This window comes from Rhipicephalus microplus, chromosome 3 (assembly GCF_043290135.1).
Source record: "Rhipicephalus microplus isolate Deutch F79 chromosome 3, USDA_Rmic, whole genome shotgun sequence".
In the NCBI taxonomy this organism is placed as follows: Eukaryota; Metazoa; Arthropoda; class Arachnida; order Ixodida; family Ixodidae; genus Rhipicephalus; species Rhipicephalus microplus.
Genome location: NC_134702.1, coordinates 71,773,264 through 71,788,519, shown reverse-complemented (window position 1 = coordinate 71,788,519; position 15,256 = coordinate 71,773,264). Strand labels below are relative to the sequence as shown.

Sequence of the window (15,256 nt, the reverse complement as noted above, 5' to 3'; positions counted from 1 at the left end):
TGTTTATGAAGGTAGGGGTATAGGCACTAAGCTGCAGGAAATCAATTGATATATGAGCTTTAACGTCCCAAAACTACCATATGATTATGACAGACGCCATAGTGGAGGGTTCCGGAAATTCCGACCTCTTGGAGTTCTTTAACGTGCACTCAAATCTTAGCACACGGGCCTACAGCATTTCTGCCTCCATCGGAAATGCAGCAGCCGCAGCCGGGATTTGAACCCCCGACTTGCGGGTCAGCAGCCGAGTATCTTAGCCATTAGACCAGCGCGGCGGGGCATAAACTTCAGAAAAGGAAGGCAAGTAATGACATGAATATAGAACGCCGATGAGAAGTGATTTCAAATGCATCTTCAATAAGCCACGTAAAAACTGACATCAATTCGAGAAACGCCAGACAATTTCTTTCGAGACCCTTCGGAAATTGATCGGGTTGTAATCGTGGACACGCACCACTAGTGTCCGATTTCGCGGTTTCGGGAAAGACCTGCGCAGTTGGAAACAGTTCTTTATCTACCAGCGTCTATGGGATATCAGTGGGCTGAGACAGTCCTTTCCCCTCACGTACAACTTTCTTCTTGATCACTTCGAGAGGTTATAAATACGAGTTAAATTTGTATCATTTGTTTGATGAGCTGATTCATATTTCATAAAGCAGTGAAATCACATGCCTAATTACACTGCATGATAAATTGCTATTTATGTGCAGAACTATTCACTCTTAAAGACAATTATTTGACCTTATATTACGCTTTTAATGGTATGTTTAAGAGGTTGGCATGCTTTAGTGAAATTCAAGCTTTGTCCATGCTATTTTGGCCGCAGGTTTGCTGAAGCTTGCAAGTTTGCTTATGCCAAGAGAGCTCTGCTAGGAGACCTCAACTTTGTGAATTGTGGGCAGGTGTGTACAACGTTGTTGCGTTGTTTGAAGCATCGCGCACGCACGCACAGGCATGCTACAAACATGCGAAGATGCACTTAGCCGCACAAACACACACTCACGGCTAAATATAGCACTTTGTGCCCTCTTGCACCGCAGCTCGTCCGCAACATGAGTTCGAGGCACTTCGCTGCTAATGCGAGATACAAGATTGACGACGAGCAAACCTTCTCGGACCCCCACTACTATGGCTTCGTGGACGAGGTCTCCAAACCAGACAAGGGCACAGCGCACGCCACTTTCTGGGGTGCGGACGGGGACGTACTCGCCGTCTCCAGCACTGTCAACTACTAGTGAGGCCCCAACTTTTCTTTCTCCTTCTGTAATCATGCAAGCTCAATCAAAACAATCTGACTCTTCAGTGTTGCTGTATTTTCATCGGTGACTCAGTGTAGTCCACGGTCTGTGTTCCTAGTTAAAAACGGCTCAAGTATTCAACGCTTAACTGTAGCACACAATTAGCTTGTTAGCTAAACCGAAACGAATGGTTATTTTTCCCAACTCAAAACGGAAAAAGCACCGCCTTGGTAGCTTCCTCGTCGGGTGCTTTAAGTACCTGTCACCTGGTTGTCTGATAAAAGAATTCACCTAGTGGTTGAGCGATCCACGTTACACCTAACGTAACGGCACATCCAAACGGTAGAGTGCCGAGTTAAATGTCATGAACAACTGCTAAAAACTAATGACGTAATCGGTTGCGCTCGTTATCTCGCTTTGCCTCACCTCTAGAAGGAGTAGAGGTTTCAACAAACAAGGCCAAACTGCTTTACACAAGATGTCTGATGTTACGATGGGTACAATATTAATGAGGTCAAACATATGACAATGCCAAATAAAGTTTGAAAGACGTTAATAGAAGTAATTGCAATGTAAACGTGAAGAAAAAATGTAGAAGAAAAGATAACTTGCCGTGGGCAGGGACCGGACCTGCGACCTTCAAATGACGCATTAGAGGATCTACCAACTGAGATACCACGGCGGCTATCCCCGCTCTCCACATATATACCCCATAAAGTGGATTGATCGATAGAAAGAGAGATAAATCAATAATATATAGATTTCATATAAACACTACAGAAATGTCGTTTGATACCTAACAGGACCAGTATACGAAAAAGTCGCCCTTCAGAAAGTACTGCCGATTGAAATCTTCTTCACACGATCAAGGTTGTAGACCTCACAGTCACCAACCTTGACTTTGAATATGTGGGACCAGAAGTTGCACACCTATAGGTATAGAAACTCCGAACTCGTCATTTGCGTTTTTCCTTTACACAGCTTTGGCAGCATGTTGCGGACCTCGGCGGGAGTGGTGATGAACAACCAGATGGACGACTTCTCGACGCCAGGCGTGAAAAACTTCTATGGCGTGGCGCCCTCTGCAGCTAATTTCATCGTCCCCGGGAAGCGGCCCATGTCCTCTATGGCACCAGTGGTGGTCGTCGACGAAAACGGCGACGTGCAGCTTGCTCTGGGTGGTACAGGTGGTGCGAAGATCACTTCAGGCGTGGCGCTTGTGAGTGCTGAATTCTCGATCGCAAAGAACAAGAACGCGAAAAAAAAAAGCAGGACCACCTGATGTCATTTATACATACGCGGAAGCATCACTACAGTGGCATTTATTGAGAACAGTGTGGCCTGCGCTGTCCCTCTCGGTGGATCAGTGGCTTGGTCGCTCGGCTGCTGGCCCCAAGGTCGTGGGTTTGATTCTGGTAACGGCGGTCGCATTTAGATGGAGGTGATATAGTAGAATTTCGTGTACGTTGCGATAGATGAATCGATGAAAGAACTGTATTAAGGTCCTATAGGTTGTGCTTGAGTCCAAGCCAGAAGTGGGCCACTCCCACGTTGGGAGTGAAAGACCTAGCCTTTCAGCCGCTTCATGAGACCATTGGAATGCCCATAACTATCCATCTAATGTAGTACTGCGCAAAGCTGCGTCCCAGCGTTCTTCAGTATTTTCCTTGTCGCTGCGTAACGTGGAGCAACGCCAGATCGTGTGAGCAAGATATAGGGTGTCGTGGCATTTATCGCATGTTGTAGGATGTTATTGCACGTAAAGGAACACCAGGTGGTCCAAATTACCGGAGCACACCACCACTACGATGTCTCTCATACTCATATGGTGGTTTGGAGACTTTCAACCACACATAATAAATGTTGCCTACTTTCACTCATACTACCCAGCGGTTACCATGATTTAAGCAACATATGATACGACTTGCAGACAGATTTCACCAGTAAGCCAACACTACAGTAAAAAAAATATATAAGGTGCCCTTGTTAGTTTGTACAGCTTTAGATTCGTAAACTAAATTGTAGTACTAGTAAACGTAATCGAAATCCATTCGTTTTCACACTCACCGAAGTTATGCGCCTCAGAAGTGACTTCGTGTTTTCGAGCTTGCTCTCATTTCTTTTTTCGCAATAATACTTTATCATAGAAATAAACGAAAACAGGAAAAAATGAAGCAGTCTAGACGTCTGTGTAGTTTTCCTTTCTGGTTTTGATTTTCATTACCTTTTGTTGCCATTACTGATTTTTTTTCTTCGGCAAATGTGTCATATGTAGTAACCATTCTGTATTCTTTTGGACCCACTCCTGTAAGAGCCTGCTAAGGCTCGAGTTAAAGCTTACAGTATGAATAAATAAATAAATAAAATATAATTAGGTGTCATTGAGAGCTGTCGTTTATGCTTGTGATTCACTGAGCACTCGTTTGGGCCTTTTTGAAAACTAGGAAGTTGCGATCTTTACGCTGGAAAGAGAGGGTATATTATCTGGATCATCATTTATGTTTCATAGCACTTAAAAATACACTAAAAGACACATAGAACCTAAAAAAGTAAGCTTGCAGCCTCAATAGAGACTGGGAGCTTGATAATGTTGTTTTTTCAATCGTAGATCTGTGTCAATATTTTTTCTACTTTTTTGTACATGAATGTATTCAAAGAAATTCATCACTTTTCCCTCTAGCCTGAAATTTTTTCATAGATCTTTTTAGACCTAGAAGACTTCTTGAAGTCTTATTTGGTCATTCTTAAAAATTTAGCTGCCCCTAGGAACACTTTTCTTTGGTTTCTGTTATCTTGATGTGGTATTGGTTTTGTCCCGTTATCTATTAGGTTGTCATGCGGACACTGTGGCAAAGAAACAGTATCAAAGCGGCCATTGATTATCCAAGGCTCCATCATCAGCTGATACCAAATCATCTTATGGTCGAGTCATTCTTCCCCAAGGTACACATTTTTTATTATTTGATGTTAATATAAGAATTTTCTAGTATGCAGATATATACACACAACATCACGGAAATACTAAATACATCGACGTACGTGAAAAAATTGCAGGTCTAATAATGTATACTAACTATTGCAATGCTAATTAGTTACCATAGACTGTATTTCCTTTAGATATGGACATTGTCAGCAATACTTAGCTGCTTTTTGAGCAAACTATAACATATATATCTTAATGTTCAGTGTTAATGAGAAACACATTTAGGGTGCCAGAAGTCTACAGAACCAAATATGCATTCGGCAGTGAAGTATATGATGGGCATTTTTGAAGTTAGACAGTCCATGATATAAAAGAAAGCTACACAACTTTACGATACGGAACGTTCGACAAAGCGATGAATCTATTGAGCAATTTTATTTCAGCGTGAGACGGACAAATATGAAAGATCTAAAAACAAAGAGATACATACACAGCGCTCATCCGTCTCTCTTTCTGTCTCGTTATTCTGTTCTGGTGTGCTTTGAGCTGAAAGAAAGCCACTCAAAATCATGGACCAACTGACACCAGATTCTTGATACAGCTGTCACTTGTTTATTGCTGCTCTACAGCGCACGGTAATGTGTCACACAATGAATGTTCTATTTCCATTGCAGGCTTACGTGAAAGAACTGCGAAGACTTGGTCACATGGTCACGTACCCAAAAGGAAGATTTTCGATCATGATGGGCGTCAACAAACACAATGGACGCCTGTACGCAAACTCCGACTTCAGGAAAGGCGGAACCGTGGACGGAATCTGAGCCACCTTTCACCTTTTCATCGTCGCCGCTGTGGATTGTGTGCGTCTTCTTGAACTGCATGGCCGCATCCATTGGAACGGCTAAGAAGTGTTGCGTGTTTTATCCGTCGCTGCGTTCACAAACACTGCACAGTGGCGAATGAGAAGCTGTGAAATTACCAACTACAGACCTCAATCTCACGTGATGTGCTTAATGAAAAAAAAAAGCGAACGTCAAGAGGAGTGATGGACGACGATGCAAGAGCGACGTATGGTGGACGCTTTTTCGGCGATTAGTAGATGCTCATGTTTTCATTTTCTTTAACGCAAACAATAACAGAATGAACCGCACCGGCTTGCCTTGGGCAAACTCGCTAAACACGCGAATATGTGCGGACCGGGTAGTTCCATTCGTTTGGGCTCGCTTTTAACTCTGTTTTAACTCTGTTGACCCGCGACCTACGGGTCAGCAGCCGAGTACGTTAGCCATTAGACCACCGCGGTGGGGTGACTTGGATTTGAGTCGTACAGATGAAACATTAAGCAGTGAACATTATTGCCTACATTTGGCCACGCCGCATAAGTTCTTGTGTGAGGTTTGTACCAAATGTAAATATGAAGAGTGTTGCGCGATAGAGTCTGACATCGCTGTAAGAACGCCAAGGTGTGTAGGATTTTGAAGGACGCACGATATTCCGGATATCCGTAAGCACACCTGGGTCCTGTTAGTCTGTGTATTGACTTATTGCAATCTGGCCTTGGGCCGTGTCTTGAGCGCTGCATTGCGAGACCGAAATTAGGTGGGAGAAACGGTGTCTATTCTACGGCACACGTATCTCATCTTGTACGGCTGACGAATCATACAATCGGTATTTGAGTCGACGTTGCACATAGCTTCAGGTCAATGCAGCCGTTATCACGTATTGTTGCCCAGAATCTTTCCCATCTCAGCCGATAAATATATTCCTTAGTGAGATAGTCTGACATAGCCTTGTGAACGACGCGCCGTACACACGTGATAAATATAATTCATCTGAATGCACTGATAAAAGGTGGCCTCTAACCACGTGTCAAGTACATGTGCTGAAATGCAACATTCACGCTCCTTTGCCGACTTGGTAACGAATTAAAAGTTAGATGTTGAAAACAATTACGCGAGTGCAAGTTGGTTCATTTGAATTGATTATCGAAGAATATTCTCAAAGCCGATGCAGCCATGTATACCAATGTTGGGCTAAGAACGTTCATTCAGTTCATGGGATGCAAACACTGGGCTGCTTTCATCCATTTTCACTTTTGCGAACTTGCACTTCAAATAATTCCCTTTGCGGCACGTTAGAGAATTGGAGAGATACACGCGAGTGTAATTTATGCAGCTCGCTTCGATGAATTCATTCACGTATGTCACTCAGGAATTTTATGTGTTATGTATTATGCAGTGGCAAATGCCATATGATCTTTTGTTTATTTTCAAGTAATATTTTTATGCTAATTTTATTTGAAATAAATTCATTTAGAAGCCTGGGTGAATACTCAAGTAGTTATTGCTTGTAAGGCCGTGATAACAGCGACAAAATCTTGTACTCGCGGTAGACTTTCCACGGCTGATTGATTGATTGATAAGTTGGCTTTAACGTCCCAAAACCACCATATGATTACAAGAGACGCCATATTGGAGGGCTCCGGAAATTTCCACCACCTAGCATTCTTTAACGTGCACCCACATCTGAGCACACGGGCCTACAACATTTCCGCCTCCATCAGAAATGCAGCTGCCACAGCCAGGATTTGATCCCGCGACCTGCGGGTCAGCAGCCGAGTGCCTTAGCCACTATACCACCGCGGCGGGGCAGAATTACCATAGCTGCTCCTTTTTGAAAGCAACGCTGCATGGCTATACCTGTCATTGCATTGTACTTTACTTTATTGTTAATTATCCTGGTTAAATAGGTCTAACGGGGCAGCCTAATGCATTCCCATAGTTGAGTACCTTAGGCTCTGAGTCGTCGAAAACGTTTTCTAAACACATGTGTAAATGTAGGTTAGCCACCTTCACGTATTAGGCAGCGGCGTCCTGTGCAATAAGATTTACATACCAATGACTCAAAACTTATTAAAAAATATGCAGTAAATGTACAATGCACTTCTTGAACCTGTTGCGGCGGTCACGGACTTGTTTGGCACATAGGTGTGTTTAGAAACACCGGGCAAGTGAAAGAAAAGAAAGCAACGGCACTTTACGTCATCTTTGAATTTAACCGATACGAATACTTACTGAGGTAGCGAAGTACCAACTGCGATTGTTAACGCGAGCACAGACAGGCGCCTTATGCTCACAACTGTAGGTGTGATGGCGGGGTTGTATGCGATGCTTGTCGATGAAACAAGACCTAGGCGTGGTACGTGCACGCAAGCAAGACAAATGTCTAAATATGTTTACGCGAACCTATTCAGCTGCTTTACAGAGTGGCACAAAGATTAGGCACGACTTGATCGAGTGCCGCGTACGAAGATATGCAAATTGTGTACTTTCAAAGAGCAGCAAGGAACAAGTCAGGTTGCCTAGACTTGACTATAGCAGCCTGAAGCGAGTACTCGCAAAACGAAAGAAGTGGTACAGAAAGTCTCCACAAAAGATGCTGGTTGCGTCCGACATGAGAATGCATAATATTCGTTCATTAAATTCGAGCATACGACATCTGCAAGTGAATCTTTTTAACATATCGTCGTTTTGTGCACATCAGTGCCGTATATAGTGCCCATTTGGTAGTTGGAACGAAAGTTCGTCTTTTTCCGGTGAGACGATGCGACCATCAAGAGTACGGTAACCCAGCGGCAAAACGATATTCAAAGACAGTGTTTTACCTTATTCGTTTGCGTCTTGTATTCACACATGTTGATATTTGCACCCAACTATGCCAAAACTAAATGAGGTTAACACCATTACTCAAATAAGATAATTTTGTTTACTGTCTCGCTGATTTCTTAACATCAATATGAGTGAACGACAGTGCGTAAAACAAAAACGAAGGCAGGAAGAACTACAAAACGAGCGCCGACTTGTCATTCGTTCCCCCTTCGTCGTTGCTTTATATGCTGTTGTTAACTTCAAACTATGCAACACACAATATCGTACCCTTTTATAAATATAAGATTGCCAAGTACGTAGAATTACCATTGCCTACAATATTTGTGGAGATGCAACACACTAACGCCTCGTTGGCAAAGGTCAGCCCCCGTCCACACCGCCATTACTGCGGTAGTCTGCGTTGGCCTGCAGCTGTCGGCCTTTTCTCCGTACCGCCATAACGGTGTTGAAATTTCCGTAGGCTGTTCGTATAATGTGCCCCTTTTCTTCAAGATGGCTTGCTTAGAGCTAGAATGAAGAAATATTATGCATTTTTGTAATTTTCAGTTAACCGTATATGATCAAACAATTGCCAGAAATTTAGATGTCACTGGATAGGCGAAACCTCGACGTTGTTTTCTTGAGCTCGATAACGAAGCCAGCCAACGCATTTTTGAAACTATATATATATATATGTATGTATATATATATATATATATATATATATATATTTATATATATATATAGTAGAAAAAGAGGTCGACAAACGTGCGAAAACACACTAGTTTTACTAACGTTTCGGCAGGTGGGCCTGCCTTCGTCGGAGTGAATGGTTACACATGGCACGCAGGGCACATATATCAGGGCACATATTGTCACAGGTCCCGTTAATTAGGGTGGCGATCGCCGGGCTAATTCCAAGGGCCGAAGTATCGGCCCCCCGAACCGCACCACCAAAGCGTGGACAATTTAGAAGTGGTCCTTTTTGACGCGCCAGCGGACGCCGGCTGTGGCCCAAAGAACAAGTCAGAGCCGAGAGTTGATAAACAAAACAAAATTATATTCTCAATATTGGCAGATCAAAACAATACACAAGTATGCACACTCCACAATAGTTTAATACAATATGTCGCTAATCAAACAACGTACTACACAATTCAATCAGCCACACTCGAAACAACGGACACAGACAACAATACGCACTACAATGTAGTCGCATGCATTGAACAACCGAGACACCTAAAGACTAAAGAGATAGAAAGCCTACTCAGTCCAAAGTTCATGGAACAAAAGTCTGGATGATACTCTTCCGAGAATCACTCACTCAAAGTCCAGCGTTGTTGTGGTTCCGCTGCCCCCGAAGTTTCTCTTCCAGGAAACCTCGCCGAAGTTTCTCTTCCAGGAAACCTCGCGTCTTCAATTGGCCACTCTCCAAGCTTCAAACTTCTTCGCCGGAAACACGTCGGCCTCACACACGCAGCTGTTGCCACGCGTCTTCGCTCGATAGCGGTAAACACACACTCTTGCCTGTAGCTCGAGTCGTCACCCCTCAGGTGGAAATCATCTTCTTCTCCTACTTTGTCTCTACGGACAAAACCTTCGCCGACTACACGGCGGAATCCCTACGCGCTCTTGCGCTAACTTCCGTCTTCTGATTTCTCGTCTCGCCTGCTCGATTAAATACCTTCCGCGCGAGATTCCAGAAAGTTCTCATCATTTCGTCGGCGCGATGCGCAGCGAAGGCTGGAGAGAGGGCGAGACGGTTTGAAGGCTGTTCGCGACGAATGACTCAACCCGGCATCACCACGCCCCTTTCCATCTAGAAATTTCCAGAGCTTGCTCAGCCGCCGATGTGGGGTGAGGAGGTTCGTTGGCGAACCTACGCTTCCGAGAGGAGAGGCGCGCGCCCGGGGAGTCGTCGGATGTTTGTTTTCTTTTTTTATGGTTGACCTCGCGGCGTCACTCTGGCGGTTCGTCGCGAGAATTTGGCGGCGCGCCCTTTTTGAGCGCTCGTTTTGTGACACTGCCCCCCACTTTAAGAATATTATCTCATAATATTCAAAACCACACAAACGAGCGCGAACAGTCACCACACACTTAAATACTGTAACATAGTCCGTTGCTCATGGCACGTCACATTCACAGTAGATCACTCAATACAAATGTACATTGCAATTCAATCTCACAACACATGAAATATAACCACAGGTGCATGAGTACAACACTCCATCACATATTCCAGACAATACAAAGGTACAAAGTTCTCTCTGAATGAAGGAACAGCGCAACCTACAAGTAGTTACTTCGTAACTACGGAAGCGAAAAAACAAGGACAGAAAAGAGCGCTGACTTTCAACAGATTTAATATCGGAGTGGTGTACATATATAGGCGAAAATTGAGAAAATTGGGCATGCGTAGAAGGGTGCAGGAACAACTACTGCGATACAAAGTCAGCAAAACTCTTATCTCTTGTTGAATGGGCTGAGAAAACAAATGCATATGTAACTTAAAAAAGATCGAGATAGGCAATTTCCTTTTGCAACAACGCAACCGATGGGCAACTTACACATTTAGCGCCAAACATGTTTATTTGATAAGCTTCAATTATCTCACGCGTGGCCTGCGAGTTGTGCTTGCTTAATACCTCGCAACGCTCAAAAACCGGCACGCAGCCGCAGTCTCTGCAGTGGATTCCGAGGTGTCGAACTACGTTGTATACATTGTTATTGTGCTCTCTTAGACGGTCATTAAGGCACTTTCCGGTTTGCCCTATGTATACCATTCCACACGAAAGCGGAATGAGATATACGACACCAATAACACAAGGTACAAAGCGGGTTCTGTGTTTCACAGTGCATCTTCTTTTAATAGCAGCTGGATTATTCACCAGCTTACAAAGCTTTGTAAGCTTTTCTGGGGCGGAAAAAATAACAGTGACATCAGCGCGTTTACCGATTTTTTTCAGCCGATGCGACACGTTATGCAGATACGGAAGTGCAACATATTTCATGGGAACAGACACGCTTTGAGGCTGAGATCGCCCTCGTTGATTTTTAATTTGTTTCAAAAGTTTTTCCGCAACAGCAGAAATCAGGGCGATCGAGTAACCGGCGCCTAAGAGGCGCTCTATCTGTGCTTTGAAACTGTATTGCATCGAGTGCGGGCATGACCTCTTGAGAGCGTTTACCAGGCAACCTTTAATGATACCCCTTTTCACCGATTTTGAATGAGCTGAGTGGAAAGGTAAAAGGGGTTTACCACTTCTCGGTGTTCCATGCTTCACAAAGTTCTCTTATTACAACAATTACTATACTCACATCATTACTATACATCACATCAGCGTAACAAACATTTTGACTCACTCGACATACAGTTGTGGCACAGGGAAACAATCACATTAACTTAACATATAGCACTGTCAAACACATTCCAAATCGACATCGACACCTATCCGGTGCATTTCGAGCGGCGCTTGCGCCCTTTTTTGCGGTGCTCTCTCAATCTCTTTTTATTGTTTCTGCTCGTTTTGTTCCGGCGAGCCCCTCCCAACGACGGTATCTGAGGCGGCGTCTCGGCCATCGTTGTCACTTCCGACACCGCTAGCGGGTGATGACGCTCAACCGATCCTGTCCAGTTATTCACCCGCTTGTTCATGTCCCGACATTTGGCCTGGCTGGCCGACTCCGTCATCTTTACATTGTCGGTCAGTTGAGGTCGAGCCGAAGTAAGCCCAGCTGCCCAGCACGTGAACTCATTCGATACGATGATGTTCTCATTCACTGTCTCTTGCGCCCAGGCTTCACCTTGGGCTCGAGTGAAATCCTTCGCGGGATTGTTCTCCGCTGTATCTCGCGGTCCCTGTGTCGGCGGGGGCTCCATCTTCGGGTCTTCCCCCAAACATTCTGGATCATTCGGCCCTCGCGCCCCGTCGATGTTTCCGATGACGAGGTCGTACAGGGGGGTCGTCATGCATAGAGCCGTAACCTTCCCGCTGAAGTACAGGGTTTCAACCTCAATCTCTGCTTCGGGAAGCATCCGAACCGTATGGTCAATTAGGCAAACCGGTTTCGTTCTGCCTGTCAACTCACTTTCCCGTACCAAATTTTTTCGCACGATAACCGTGGAGCTACCGGTGTCTCTTAACACCGTAATCTTCTTGTCCGCAACTTTTCCAGGCAGCGTTGGCATTCCCTTCGTGACACCGGTTGGCTGTTTTGTCATTACAGCACCCACAATAGAAATTTTCTCCCCATTTTTCAACTCTATGAATCCATCGGTGACGGCATTATCATCGGATTTCGGTGCTGCTAACACACAGGATACCTGGTGAGTTTGACTCGCTCCGTTTCGACATGCGTCTGCTTTGTGCCCAGTCTGACTACACTTGAAACAATTTAATACCGTAGGGCTCGTAAAGTTAGTACGACAGTTGTTCGCGCGATGACCCACTCGGTTACACAGAAAACATCACGGAACACTCTCCGGTGCACGCTTCTTTTCTTCGGGAGCCGATTTCTTAGAATCTTCGAGCCACTCCTTCTTGACCTTGGCCAAATTAGTGCCACCTTGCGCTTCCAAGAATTGATCAGCTAATTCAAGCATGTCTTCAAGTGACTTAGCTCTCCTCTCTTTCAAGTACAGCGACAGGCTTGGGTGGCAACTAGTAAGAAATTGTTCTCTAATTAGGAGCTCTCTAAGCTCATCGTACTCCTGCGCTGTCCCTGACAGTTCAATCCATCTGTCGAAATAATGTCAAAGTCGGGTGGCATACTGCGCAGCCGTCTCACCATCAGCTGGCTTTCCTGTCCGAAATCTGTCCCGGAATCCTTCCACAGTAAATCTAAATCGCTTCAGCAAAGCAGCTTTCACCTTTGCATAGTTGGCTGCATCGGTCGGCGTCAGCCTACCGTACAGACTGAGCGCTTCACCACTCAAGCAAGTACTCAAAGCAGTTGCCCATTTATGTTCCGGCCAATTCGGGCTCCTTGCAATCGTCTCAAATCTGTGAAGGTACGCGTCAAGGTCATCCTTCCTTTCATCAAACGGTACGAGCAACTTGCTTGGGTTCAAGCGGAAACCATGATCTTCCCGTTCGCTGCTTTCAACTCTAGGTTGGACGAGAGTTTCACTTCGCTGTTGCAAACGGAGCCGCTCGAGCTCCATCTCGTGCAGCCGCTGCCGTTCCCTTTCAGCCATCTCCGCTTCTCTTTCTTCTTTCAGCTGTCGCTCCTTTGCCTCTCTTTCTTCTTTCAGCTGTCGCTCATTTGCTTCTGTTTCTTTTCTCGCCCTTTCGGCTGCCAACTTCTCTCTCTCCAGCTCCAACTTCAATTGCTGCTCTCTTTCTTCTTTCAGCTGTCGCTTCTTTGCCTCTCTTTCTTCTTTCGCCCTATCAGCTGCCAGTTTATCTCTCTCCGACTCCAACTTCAATTGTTGCTCTCTTTCTTCCTTCGCTCTCTCAGCTGCCAACTTCTCTCGCTCCAACTCAGCTGCTTTTTCTTCCTTCGCTATCTCAGCTGCCAACCTCTCTCGCTCCAACTCAGCTGCTTTTTCTTCCTTGGCTCTCTCTTTTTCTTCTTTTTCCTTCTGGGTGACCCACTTCCGTAGTTCGGCGCCAGAAAGACCCATCTTCTCACCAAGAGCGACTAACTTTTCGAGATCTATAGTGTCTCGCCAATAAACCCTTGCCGCGTGCAAAAAATATCTGCCTAAATCAGTCTATCGGAACACTCTCCTGCACTCGTTAACGAGAACACTGCGCAACACGTAAAATCGTTCCGATAGCAGTATCAACAACTCGAGGCTCTTTCTCACTGCTTTGGACACACTGTGCACCAAAAGGTCCTAGTTGCGGACGCCAGATTGTCACAGGTCCCGTTAATTAGGGAGGCGATCGCCGGGCTAATTCCAAGGGCCGAAGTATCGGCCCCCCGAACCGCACCACGAAAGCGTGGACAATTTAGAAGTGGTCCTTTTTTGACGCGCCAGCGGACGCCGGCTGTGGCCCAAAGAACAAGTCAGAGCCGAGAGTTGATAAACAAAACAAAATTATATTCTCAATAATGGCAGATCAAAACAATACACAAGTATGCACACTCCACAATAGTTGAATACAATATGTCGCCAATCAAACAGCGTACTACACAATACATTCAGCCAAACTCGAAACAACGGACACAGACAACAATACGCACTACAATGCAGTCGCATGCATTGAACAACCGAGACACTTAAAGACTAAAGAGATAGAAAGCCTACTCAGTCCAAAGTTCTTGGAACAAAAGTCTTGATGATACTTCCGAGAATCACTCACTCAAAGTCCAGCGTTGTTGTCGTTCAGCTGCCCCCGAAGTTTCTCTTCCAGGAAACCTCGCGTCTTCAATTGGCCACTTTCCAAGCTTCAAACTTCTTCGCCGGAAACACGTCGGCCTCACACACGCAGCTGTTGCCACGCGTCTTCGCTCGATAGCGGTAAACACACACTCTTGCCTGAAGCTCGAGTCGTCACCTCTCAGGTGGAAATCATCTTCTCCTGCTTTGTCTCTACGGACAAAACCTTCGCCGACTACACGGCGGAATCCCTACGCGCTCTGGCGCTAACTTCCGTCTTCTCCTGATCTCTCGTCTCGGCTGCTCGATTAAATACCTTCCGCGCGAGATTCCAGAAAGTTCTCATCATTTCGTCGGCGCGATGCGCAGCGAAGGCTGGGAGAGGGCGAGACGGTTCGAAGGCCGTCCGCGACGGATGACTCAACCCATCACCACGCCCCTTTCCATCTAGAAATTTCCAGAGCTTGCTCGGCCGCCGATGTGGTATGAGGAGGTTCGTCGGCGAACCTACGCTTCCGAGAGGAGAGGCGCGAGCCCGGGGAGTCGTCGGATGTTTGTTTTCTTTTTTTATGGTGACCTCGCGGCATCACTGTGGCGCTTCGTCGCGAGAATTTGGCGGCGCGCCCTTTTTGAGAGCTCGTTTTGTGACACAAATATCAGGGCACATATAACAGGGCACATATATCAGGGCACATATATCAGGGCACGCAGGGCACAGTGATATATGTGCCCTGCGTGCCATGTGTAACCATTCACTCCGACGAAGGCAGGCCCACCTGCCAAAACGTTAGCAAAAATTGTGTTTTTTCGCACGTTTGTCGACCTCTTTTTCTACCGCATTTTCCACCGGATCCATTGAATTTCACCCCACCATATATATATATATATATATATATATATATATATATATATATATATATATATATATATATATATATATATATATATATATATATATATATATATATATATATATATATATATATATATATATATATATATATATATATATATATATATATATATATATATACTCGTTGTTTGGCTTATAGATGGCGCTGACTGTCGCTCCTACTTCTAAATTCACAGATAAACCCAAAAAGTGGATGGAGGGAGTGCC

The 15,256-nt window shown here is 45.1% G+C and overlaps 1 protein-coding gene across 5 annotated transcripts in view; it reads left to right on the top strand.

Moving 5' to 3' along the window:
* The window catches only part of LOC119160983 (scoloptoxin SSD14-like), a 236,204-nt gene extending 229,719 nt beyond the window's left edge, over nucleotides 1-6,485 (top strand). For all 5 annotated transcript variants that reach the window (XM_075889795.1, XM_075889793.1, XM_075889792.1 and 2 more), the window contains 5 exons: nucleotides 827-902; nucleotides 1,041-1,234; nucleotides 2,220-2,457; nucleotides 4,068-4,181; nucleotides 4,836-6,485. In XM_075889795.1, coding sequence (XP_075745910.1) covers nucleotides 827-902; nucleotides 1,041-1,234; nucleotides 2,220-2,457; nucleotides 4,068-4,181; nucleotides 4,836-4,982 — 769 coding nt within the window. In that variant the 3' untranslated portion in view covers nucleotides 4,983-6,485. The remainder of the gene's footprint in view (nucleotides 1-826; nucleotides 903-1,040; nucleotides 1,235-2,219; nucleotides 2,458-4,067; nucleotides 4,182-4,835) is intronic.
* Nucleotides 6,486-15,256: the final 8,771 nt, after the last annotated feature.